This window comes from Hoplias malabaricus, chromosome 1 (assembly GCF_029633855.1).
Source record: "Hoplias malabaricus isolate fHopMal1 chromosome 1, fHopMal1.hap1, whole genome shotgun sequence".
Lineage (NCBI taxonomy): Eukaryota > Metazoa > Chordata > Actinopteri > Characiformes > Erythrinidae > Hoplias > Hoplias malabaricus.
The window spans coordinates 18,067,220-18,079,874 of record NC_089800.1 but is presented as its reverse complement, the minus strand read 5'-3'; the positions used below and the strand labels follow the sequence as shown (position 1 = coordinate 18,079,874).

The window sequence follows — 12,655 nt, the reverse complement described above, 5'->3', positions numbered from 1 at the left end:
ATAAAATTAGAGCACTTAATAAATTACATCACGTCAGGTTGACAGATGATACAACCTGTTATATTTAGCAAGTAAGTGTCTTAATGATCGCTCTTCGCCGGGTGTTGGAGAAGGTGGTGGTGTGCTTTGTTGGCTATAAAAATGGTTTCTCGATTTTTCATACTGTCATTCTGCTCTATTAGCAAAGCCTAACACAATTAGTTATGAATATGCAGTAATAACATGCAAATTGTTCCCTCCCAATTGCCCCTAGGCAGTGGTCTTTGCCTCTCCAAACCCAATTCCTTCTACATCATTACAGCAGCTTGGCATAATTCATCAGTGAGGGGTGGGGAAAGAATGAAAACACAGACACCTCGGCCTTACTGCTGAATAACCAATCGGCAACTGTTAACTGTGGTGTGATGGCGGTGGCAGGCGACATTAACCGGCACCTTGCCACCCTGCCACTTGTGTGCCTTCTCTCCTGGGTAATGTTAGACACTACATTTGAGCCTGCCAGAACAATTAACCCTTCTGTTAATTAGAAGGAAATGTCAGGCGCACAGATGGTACAAGCTGGCACACAGCCATCCCGCCAACTGCTGCTGAATGAGGCTTCCCCGATGCTGACAGCTGCTCTGCTGCCGCACAAACCAGCAGATGTCAAAACTTTCCAGCTGGGGAGGACTTGAGAGGCAGAGCAAGGGGGTTACAGGGGTGGGGAGGGTGGGGGGGGGTACTGGCTGAGGGAAGCGGAGAGGGCTGTGTGTTCACCGTTCACTCACTACAGCAGCAGAAGCACTTCCTTGCAACAAGATCTGTTGCTTTTGATCAAAACATAAGGACAGCTCGGCCTGGCGTGCGATGAAAACGACCCCAGAGACACCCGGGGCAAAAAAAACACAAACCAGATGTGACCGCATGGACACTTTTAAACAAACACACACTCATTAATGCATTTGACTCATCTTTCAGAAAGAAAAAATAAAGGAAAGTCATTTTAGAATTACTGCCCCGTGCAAAAATCACTGTTTAAATGTGCCGTCAGGACTAAAGCTGTATTTTAAAAAAATATAATAAAAGAAATAACTAACTAAATACAATATCTGATTCTTCAGTTTTTAGTGCATCAGACGCAAGAGCTTTATCAGAAGCAAGAGCTTGATTTTCTGCTGTCTCTCAGAACTGTAAAAGTATTTTTTTTTCTTTGACAGGTTTGGTCTTGTACAGTATATAGTCCTTATGCAAGTGGATTCCTATATTTCTAATCTCTTCAGATGTTTCTCAAAGTGAATACCTTGTACATAAGTGTCAAAAGAAATATGTTAAAGGTATTTCCTGACTTTTGCACAGTACTAGTTTTAAAACTTGTGCAATTTATACAGACATTACATTACTGTCTGTATAAACCAATTCGGAAACCAAACCATCTTGTTTTGCATTAAGTGATACTAGAACAGCACAGTTGCGGTGCCACTCGAGTTTGATTTATGTGACTAATGAGCAAAAAACAACTGTTGTGCAACTCACTTCACAGATCTGCAATGCAAATACAGATGGCCGGCGAGGACGAGCCGGAGGAGAGATGATTGGTGGAAGTGCTAGCGACAGTGGGCTGGAGCGTGTCTGTCTGCACTTTGGCCACAGTGTAGTATATTGATTTGTTTGCTTCCCTAATAACAGACGACCAGAACCTGGAAAAGTCAATAGAAAAAAAAAAAAAAAAAAAAGTTGCATCCGCCCACAAAGCACAGCCTCTTGAAAGTGAAATTTCTCACTTTCACCAGCAATGATACACATACATCTCACAAATAAAAGACAGATTATTTCTTTTGGTTCAACTTGTGCTACGTTTCCATCAGGCCAGCTTTAGCTCATCCTTATGAAGTGTCTCTGCGCTGGGAATTAAATTATAAGAATAACCTTGCAGGATTATTACAGTGAAAGGTCAAATAATGACACACAGGGAAGTTCGCCTTCCTTGTAAAATCTGTTTAATTCTACAGCTAGAAGATTAAAAAAAAAAGCAGTGCTAGTTTACATAACTGTATAAGCTTAGCTGGAGATTAAGAAAAGTGCAAAAAATAAAAAGTAAAAAAAAAAATAAATAAAAAATTAGAAGTCATCGGAGAGTAAAATAACGGAACTTGACATCAATAAATCACAGCTCCTTATTTTGACTTATTCCAGCTTGCCTAAATATATAAATAAATGTGCAGATAAACAAAGCAAATAGAAAAAAAATGAGAAAACAGATGAAGGAGTGAAATTCCATCACCTACCACGGTGATACTACCCCTGAGGATCATTTCAATCTGTTCCTTTTAATGTTGACGCTGGTGGCAGGATGCTGCCTACATTTCATATTTACATGATTTGATGCCAGTGTTATTATTATTATTTTTATTTATTTATTTCTGTTTTAAGAAAGCGCTGCATCTGTTCTCAGAGCCGGCTGTGAGAGTATAACCACAGGACACACAGGCACGGCAGCGTGGCGCTCGCTCTGGCACAGCCGCCCCCCTGGCACAACACCTTCCTCTTTGAACACACTTGCTTCCCCAGGAGCTCGTCTGTCCCTCGGGTGAACCGGGAGACATTTTATCCTCGCGCTTAAGCAGCGCTGTTGCTGCTGGAGAAGCCGCTTGGCTTGTGAGAAGGGGAATAAAAGTTCTGAAAAGTTTCCCTAAAAATGCTAATGAGAACTAAAGGTGAAATGTTACACAAGGAGAACTTCAAATGGAGTACAAATGAGAACAGGGGAAACTTTAACTTTCTGCAGGTGGGTGAGGAAGGGAAGACAATATGCTGCGAGAACCTGAAGTAGAGGAAAAAAGAGCTAAGCAAATAAAGCGGATTATAACGCATCACTGCCCCCTCACTTACCAAAGACTTACACAAAACATTCTCCCTGTTGGGAGCTGGGTGTAAACTGATGACAAGGAAACTGTACAGTGTAACTCATGGGAATCATTGCTGTACAAGGACATTTGATAATACATTTTAGCTTCTATGTAATATTTTATCATTTCTTTTAATAGTTATTTTTAAAGCAAACCTTTCTTCTACAATAAACAATCTCTTAAAGTTACTAAGGAACCAGAGTTTAGGTTCAGTACAGAATCAATATTATACAAAATAATATGTAGTTAAGAATAAACCTTGTGAAGGCACCTGTAGCATAACTAGAATAACACACACACACACACACAAAAATTCTACCTGTAAGTACTGCTTTCACAAATGACAGACTTTTGCAACTGAACATCAAAAAAAGCCTAAATTAACCATAATCCCATGCATAGCCCATTACTTACAATGACTGCGTACTGGGGGCTGAGTGGTCACTCATCTTCTCCAGTGGCTCTGACCGTAGGGTAAAGCTCTTGACCTGGGATAACCAGCAAAGAAAAGCATAACTGCTTTATTGTTCATTCACAATTACAAGCTGCTCTCAAAATGCCACTGTTGGCTATGATCAGCAGACTTAAATTACTCGTTCATAGCAAACACACAACAGACAAATCAAAACCACTTACGGGATTAATAAGAGATGATTTCATGAAATATAATTAGGATAATTACATTTGCTTATGCATCATTTTCATCTTTGGGATTTAATCAAAACTTTGACGCAACCCCTGACATGCTCCCTGGTGATGAATGGTGCCTTTTGAGACCGCCGCCTGAACTCATCTTCTTTTGTCTAAATTTGGTGTGTGCCAGTCTTTGATTTGTGGTTTACACAGAGTTCACTTTCTCATTTGATTAGGAATGTGCTCCCAGCCTGAGATCCTCTTCAAAGCGTGGGAAGAAACAAACATACAATATAAAACTGAGAGATGTTGTATTCAAAAAAACATAGAAATGCACTGGGGCCCGGGAATCGACATTGTACCATAGAAATTATCATCATAAAGTATTCTAATTCTATAAGAACAGCAAAATGTTCACAAGATGGTGCTTTTCCTTCAGGTTTAACCTCAGCACTCCAGTAAATAATATTAGATATTTGGAAAATATTAGTAGGCGATTTTTGTACCACAACTTATGTAGAGGTCAAAATATATGAATGAATATGTATTTGAACACGTAATTTTCAGTAAATAAATAATTGTTGTGTAATTGAATATGAAATGTATGTGTAATTATTTTTACTTGTCCAAACTCTTGTACCCATTTGAAATATATACATACACACACACACCCACATATTTTCTACTCATTGTCCATTTGACACTGACCAAATAGGTGTACTTCCACACTCAAGCAGTCTTGATGGCTTTGATCCACGCTTACTAATGCAACACCAACATATCCGTGTCACTTTAGTGCTGAGAATAATCCACTACCCAAACTATACCTGCTCTGTGGTGGTCCTGTGGGTGCCTAAAAATACATGCAGAGCGTAGACAGAACACAGTCTGTAATTGTAGACCTACAAAATGCAGCAACATGGCAAGTGAAGTAATAATCCAGTCACTGACCAAACACCCAAAGCTTTGAAAGATAGGAGAGCAAAGACAGACATCACTGTATAAATAAATTCACTGTATAAAACATATACCCCAGCTAACATGGTCGCTTCATGCTACATCTAATTAGTCTCCCCTTGCCTTGCCTGGTGTTGTCTTTGGAGAGTTGGGGATTTGAGGCTGGCTGTGTTGGTGAAATATGGGGAATGCGTGTGTAGGAGTGAAATATGGGGCTGTGTGTGCGTGTGTGGGTGTGTTTGTGGACTGAAATATATATGTGTGTGTGTGTGTTTGGAGGGGTACGGTGACAGAGGTCACTCGGGGGAAAAAGGAAATCAATGTGGATGTTAATTACTCACAGGTCAAGTCCCTGTGCCGTCAGGTCTATTTTTTTCTCCTGACCTGCTTCAGCAGGGCTTGAAATGGCCTGCTCTGGGTCTCGAACACCCAGCCAAAACTAGCTAAGAGAGCAGGCTTCTTTTAATAGCTGCCAGATCCGTAAACTACTTCAGCCATCACACGCATTAGGCAGCAAATATGGACATGGACTGGGGGCACAATTGAAAGGGGATAGGAACCAGGATGCATCCATTAAAGCCTGTGTAATATTTTATGCATGATCCAGAGATAAGGGGTCTCTTCGCTATTATTTTGCTCTTGCGCTCAACTGCTTTTTAGGTCAACAAACACAAGTCAGAGGAGACAGAAAAATACTGACGGATGCCTGCCCTACCTCTGTAACAACTCTGAAGGAAAAATACCATTCATGAGACAACCATAGGCTGAAAGCTCTCCGAGCCCTTTTTGATTTGTGTTTCTGCTTGTGATAAACCGAATGGACAAATAAAAAAGTCAACACTTATTACAATTTCAAACAAGTGGCTCAACTGAGAGTGGGCCTGGGCTGCAGGAGGTACTGCTCTGTGTAATTTTTGTGATTGTGTGTGTTTGTAAGGAGGAGGGAGAGAGAGAGAGAGAGAGAGAGAGAGAGAGAGAGAGAGAGAGAGAGAGAGAGACTAATTAAGCAGAGCGGCTAAGCTGCAGGAAAAGCTTGCTCACTGAAGGTGCACAATTGATATTAGTGTTGAGAGGAGTGAGCTGAGGTAGCCGGAGCAGCATGCACTGAAGGGAATTAAACTGTGAGAGAGAAACAATAAAAGGAGGCTGGGGGCCCGAGCCGTGAAACACTTGCTTAAAAGACTAAACGGAAGGGTGATCAGCAGCTCCGTGAGCCGCCCATTATGTGCTCAGATTGAAACAGAAAATCTTGTCGGCGACCATGGAGAGACAATAACCAAAATTAAATTCCATACAACCTCTGTTTGTGAACCTGCAGAGAAAATGCAGCATGTGCTTTAAAACCAGCATTTTGTCCCCTAATGTTCTTTTTGAATTATGTTTAACAGCATAATTAAAGTTAAAGTAAAAAAAAAACATGCTTTTCAAAGGCTATTGTTTGGCCGTGTTTGAGTCAAATTTACCTTTAATCTACTGCTAATATTTCCAAGGTAACTAAACTGAATTCCAATGGGGAACAAAAGGGCAGCTAAAGGCTTTTCAAAATCATGAACAAAAAAAAAAAAAAAAACTAACAAAACAAAACAAAAAAATGTATTTTGTTGGCCTTAAAATGTCTTAGAATACTTTTAAAAATCAACAGACCCAACTGATGATGCATACGTTTAGCATTTGTTTCATGTTGAAAGCTTTGTTAATAACCTCTCAATGCTATTGCCTACAGAGATATAAACTCCCCCAGTACTGTGTGGTGGAGTAGGGGTACTATGTTCATGAAGCACCATACAAAGTCTCTGGGACAAATTGCTGTGGTCTTTGTGATTTAGAACAAATGGTCCAAGATTACTCTCTGCTATGTTCTTAAATGCAATCAAATTCTTACAGCATTTTTAAATATCTAGTGTAAACTCTTGCCAGGTGTTTTTGCTTGAAAGTGTTTCAGACTATGATTAATGCCCTCAATTTCCAAGAAAAATCATTTTAAGACTCTGCAAACTTCTGGATATGTGGGTAATGCAGCTTCCAATAATACAACTGCTAGAAACAAGGGCAGTGTTGGCCACTGAAACAAAAAAGTTGCATATGGTATTTATGATTATTTCAATTAAAAACTAAACCCCATAGTCTCTCTAGTAAAGTTCAAAAAGCATAACAAATTGAAATTGGTTCCTATATTGGGTACAGAGGTAAAGGGGTATATCGGGTAAATACATTACAGATGCAATTTCATAAGCACCAACTCCTGTGACTTTTAAAGGCATGACAACACCTTTGCTAATAAGACTCCGTATGAAAATCATGTGAATTTAATAATTCATAGACATCGCATAATAGTGAAAATTAATAATGTGAATAAAAAAAACATTAGCTGATTAAGAAATGTGTACAAAATGGAGGTTCTGATTTACCAGCAGGTCTGAGTGTCCAGAGCAAGGTCCTGTTTGTGACCCGTCTACGCAGCTCTCAGCCTTTATGAAAAGCAACGCAATTTATGGTAATGAGCTTTTTGAAGGTTATGAACACAGTAAACTAATTTGTTAGAGGAATGGCAAAAGCTGGCACAAACAGTACTCAATCATTAAAGCCAGTGGAGAAAAGAAAATACTATTAAAGTAATGGTCAACTGCCCTACGGAGAAGAAAAGCTAACACTGCCAAGTAAGGTTGTACTGATATATAACAGGGCAAAACATAGATGTCGCATCACACAAATTACTTTTCAGGACCATTTCAAACATTAATATGGCTGCAATAGGGGAGGAATATAACGAGGAACGGGAAAGCCAACCCAGAGACCGACAGAAAAATAAGTCCGCTGTCTGAAAAGAAATGGCCATTCAAAGTTGACTGACCCTTCAGGGTAATGCAAAAATATAACTCAGACATGGCCCACTACTAATATTTCAGTAACAATAAATAGTTTTATATAAAAGTAGCTATTCATACAAGAGAGCTATGATATCAATAATATTAATTTGTTAAGTTTTGTTAACAAATTTAATTACAAGTTTTAAAAATGTAACAAACTGACAGGGGTGTTGGTAAATGACCCAACTCTCATAAACTGGCAGTTTGACACACTACATTCAGCATTTAAATAATGTGCTGGTCTTCTTGCTGAAGCTTATTTTTATACAAAATAATTACATGTAAATCACATTTGCAATACTGGCCAAAATTAGATATTATGCCCAGATCATTCAGCCCTTCATGTTTCACAAAATACGCATAATTATTTTTCACAATAATACACATTCTGTCTTAGAACTGGGAAGATCATAATCACAAAAGAAAGCACAAAAGGGATACTGTCCTAAAAATGATAACTAGCATAATGAATATCCCATGACAATCAAAGTGAAAAAATATCTTACGAAAGAGCAATTATTCATCCATTTATCTGAGTTGGTCTAAACATGTTGTTTGTGACCTTATTTCTGTGAAGACTTTAATAATCTGAAACATGCTTTTTCCAATAACATCAAAGGATCTTTGTAATTTGCTGTTATTTGAAACACCTGAAAATGCAGGCTATGGAGCGCCAAAATGGGCTTCCAGTGCAGCTAATCTCCTGCTATTATATTACTTTACATAACGCCGTTAACTTCTTAAGAAGCAAAAGGCCTTGCTTCTGCAAGTGTGTATTCAGAGATACTGTACATCTCCCACCGTTCTGACCTGATATATTAACAGGGGTTTACAAGGGCATTCAACTACATATGTAAGTTTGCCCTTATTGCTGACCTTACAATGCACTTAGTATCTTGCACTTGAATAATGCTGTCTTGGCTCCTACGAGCAATTTATTCCAACTAACGACCGTCAAGCGCCCATAAATCAGCATTAGGTTCTTTTACCACTGAGCTGGTGATTCCGGCCGAGCGCAGATAGAGACGGCGGGGCTGATGCCTAACCTTGTATTGGCACCTCTATTGATTTTAATTAGTCTAATTAGTTCATTATTTCAAAAATCAAACCCTGCATTAATTACCGCAGGGCCCTACTCTAGTGACATAGGATTACAGAGTTAATATGGTAATGAACCTGATCAATTATCACTCAAAGGGAAGTCATTAACAACAGTACTAGCGGAGCGTCCACTGGTGACCCCACGCAACCCCTCCCACACTGCCAGTCATCAGTCCTGCCAGTCATTAGTGCCTGCTGCTAGTTCAGCGTAGGGAAGCTGCTTCAGAATGTTCGTTTAGAACAGGCACCAGGCCATAGTTGTGCACTCTGCTGTGATTTCACCATGGTTCTTCTGGGCTTATGATAAAGTGTGGCAGATTACTGAAAATAAATCTGCCTTTCTAAAGCTGCTAACAGCACAGTGGCATCATGTGTGGCTCTAAGGACAGTGGGTACAGACCCTCATTACAAGCCATGCCACCTCACGAAGTCCTGCGGTGTTCTGGAAATCTGAGGGCAAAGAGTTTGTGCAATACATAGTCGAAACTCAACCAAAAGAACAATACAGAACTTACATGTAAATTATTGTTGTTTTTTTTTTACAACAAAATCACAGCTTGAAAGATGGCATTTTTCAAATTGCAATAGCAATGTACATTATAAATCATTTAAAAATTGGTCCCTAGAATTTGGACGCCAGTTTGTGTCAAACATATTGTGAAAATATTTTTAAGTATATGGCACAAATACATTTGGCGTTCATACAAAACAAAAACAAATACATGCAGAGCTTTATTTAAAGAAAATAATAAACAATCCCAATTGCAATATTTGTCAGAAAAAAACCACATTGACTTTTTTCCCCCTCTAATCGTCCAGCACTATGCACAACACCTCACGCCACATGGCTGCTTATCAAGACAGCTCAGGGCTTGCAGTAATCACTTGTTCTGCAGCATGAGAGAGCTTATGCTAACATGCTAACACATTCCATCTATGTCCAATGTTGATTGCAGGGAGGAGGAGCACTGTGGAGATCAAAGGAACAAGCCCTGATTGGAAAGAGGTTCTGGGGAGGTGTTCAGCGGTGGGGTTCAGGGAGTGGGATTTTTTTTTTTTATGGGTCTCGTCAGCTGATGCTGGAGGGCCTCTTTGGAGCGGGGAGGTCAAGTGGAGCCCACTGAGTCGCATCAGTGTGGCAGGGCTGGAAATGAGCCCCACGCCGGCTCACTGGATCAAAGCCCAGCACGGCTGATCCCTCATGCCCAAAGGCCACCAGTCAAGGTGAACCTGGAATTAAAAATCCTGAGCTCAAGGGCGGAAAATGAGTTTTGAAAAATGAATGAGCGGCCATCCCGTGACTTTGGAGTAAGGAGAAGGAGGGGTTAGTGAAAGAGTGAGAGAGTGTGTAAAAGGGAGAGAGAGGGGGGGAACAAACATATGACTGTCAGAATCACCTGCGAGAGGGTGAAAGTGTCAGCCTTCAGCTCATGGAGCTCAGCTCTCAGGTGCCTGTTGTCCTCCTCAAGGCACTTCCTCTTGTGGCCCAAATCCTGAAATAAATAAATAAACAAACAAATAAATATATAACGTCACATTCCATCCCTTCCACACCACTGCCAATCTAATCGGGCCAAACAGGCAGGTTAGCCTAAGCTTTTGATGCTGGGGCCTATGATTCAATGCTAGAAGCAGGAGCTCTCTGAAGCTTTAGAGTTGTTGTGGATGATTACCTAGAAATTGAGGTCTGACATTACAAGCAATTTTGAGTTCATCTGATTAAACTCTAAACTCAATTACTTGCTTTTTAAATGGCTACCATTTTGAATAATTCTCTTTGGTATATTTTAAGTGTAAAAATGATGGCAATAACTGCTATATTACTGAAAAGCCCACTGCTTTAAAACAATTATAACCTCACAAAATGGGTTAATAAATCTGAGATGTACTGCAGCCATTCAATCAGTGCATTTTGCTCCTCGTATTACCAAGTCTGATGCATTCTTTACATTTTTAGAGGCATATAAGTAGCATTTAATGCTCTGAATCTATTCAACTTCCAATTATGTACATTACATCAATGGTTACTGCAGTCATGGGACACCAGCGTAATATGCTTCTGGGACAACAGAGAAGCAGTCCTTACTTCAATCTAATTCAACTGATTATGGAAACCATAGCAGAATATGAATGCACTAAGCTGGCAATGCACTACTACATAAACAAAGAGGAGCACACTGCTCTACATCTGATATGCTGGATTTATTATTGTGAAAAACTCATCAAATATATATTGTTACTGTTCTAAATAACATGGCAAATTAGGAAAGGCAATGCAATGCCTAAATATCTGCAACGTACTACAAAAATACACTACACTCACCCACTGCAAACCCAATCCCTGTCGGTATTGAAAATGACTTTGAACTAGGTTAAGTACAACAGCATCAATAACCACAGAAAGATGAATAATTGATCTAATATGTCAATAAAATATTAAAATATCTATCAGCAAAGTACTTGCTGAAAAGCACAAATAGAAAACGCACCAAGAATTTAATAGAACATCGTGTCTACTATTTCTCTACTAATAGACCTTTGAAAAAATAGCTAGATCTGATCTTGAGGATCTGATGTGAATAGGAACAGTGTCCGGACAGATGGGTATGTTTTTCCCACCACACAAACTAAGAGAACCTTTGTTTCACCTAATAGCATCCTTTCATATTTGGGCACTGAAGGGAAAGGAGAAAGGAGCAATTTGGGGTTAAGTGCTTGGCTCAAATGCACAACGGTGCTGAGAGTGCTGAGAAGCCAGGGACCTAACCCACATGGGATCAAACCCCCAGCCATCCAGCTGATGGTCAGCAGCACTAACAACTTAGCCACGGGCCACAAACTGCTGGGTGATGTATTAAACATATTACCAACTTTCTTCTGCAAATGAGATTTGTATAATATATATATTTTCTAGACTCAAGAAATCAGGAAACGTCAAATGCACCTTTTATTTGACTATTAATATTAATAGTAATAAGATAATAGCAAAAATATTAACATATAAATTTTTACTGCATTGCCCAGCTCTACTGCCACTACGAAGTAAAAAAGGAAGTTATCTCTAGTATTTTAACTAATCTTTCTGTAAATTCTATCATTGTGTATTTCTGTTTTACTTTTAATTGAAGCATTTACTTCCCTTCTTATGTTAAGAGGTAAATGTAGGCGATTAAAAATTATTCATTCAGAGCTCAATGAGCCATCCAAACTAAAAAAAAGCAATTTAAGAAGGTATATTTTGATCTATGGACATGAGCATTAGTTTTATATCAAATCTGACAAACATATTTAATAATGAGTTAGTGAAAACTATAAACTTACTGTGAAACCTTTGCACAATGAAATGTAATCAGAAAGCCATTCATAGAAGTTTATTTAATTATATTTCATTTTTTACTTCTACTACTATGTCACTTAACTCAGGGATGGAATCTTTACAGCTATATAATACATGGCCTTCCTCTTTTGGACCCTATGCATGTAAGATGTGCATGTAGTATTATATAAAAGAACACTATAACACCATGCGATATATAAATTCCTCACATGAATGGCTTTATCTGAAGCCCGTAATTTCATTTCCAAGCCGGCGACCTTCTCATTTGCTTCTTTCTCTAGCTCCTCTACTGTCTGGACCAAGACTTGATTCTGGTCACTCAGGTCATTGACGTATGAGTGCAGGATACGCACCTTCATCTACAACAAGAGAAACAGTAACATTCACATGCTTGAGATCACACAGAGAGTATACAAAATAAGCCATGAGCCAACACATGAAATATTCACACTCATTGGCCACTTTAATAGAGGCAGTTACCATAGGGATATAGGTTTAGTCAAAGACTGCGGCTTGTACAATTTATCAACTCCCCTTGACACCATCTATCAGTCGACAAACACCACAATGGGAGCATTGATTGAAGATTATTTGGTCGGTGGACCATTCTTAGCATGTGCTAAACCTGTATGATAGACCAGCATGTGTAGGGGTAACAAAAAAATAAAAATCTGTGTACATTCAATACACTCAAGGTTTTTGACCACAAGACCACTGCTGATTGAACGTTGTAGGCTGACTATTCTCAGCTCAGCACTGACACTAGTGCACAACAAATACTACCATGCAATGGCCATGCTGGTGTCACAACAGTGCTGACAATAGTCTCCAATAACAGCAGGTCAGCAATTGTCCTAAAGCTCCACTGTAGCCTT

At 39.3% G+C, this 12,655-nt stretch overlaps 1 protein-coding gene across 1 annotated transcript in view; it reads right to left on the bottom strand.

Moving 5' to 3' along the window:
• LOC136708758 (golgin subfamily A member 6-like protein 22) overlaps positions 1-12,655 on the bottom strand; it is a 117,230-nt gene that overhangs the window by 103,411 nt on the left and 1,164 nt on the right. Inside the window, exons 2-4 of the mRNA XM_066683533.1 lie at positions 11,990-12,139; positions 9,841-9,936; positions 3,300-3,373 (exon numbers count right to left, since the gene is read on the bottom strand). Coding sequence (XP_066539630.1) covers positions 3,300-3,373; positions 9,841-9,936; positions 11,990-12,139 — 320 coding nt within the window. The remainder of the gene's footprint in view (positions 1-3,299; positions 3,374-9,840; positions 9,937-11,989; positions 12,140-12,655) is intronic.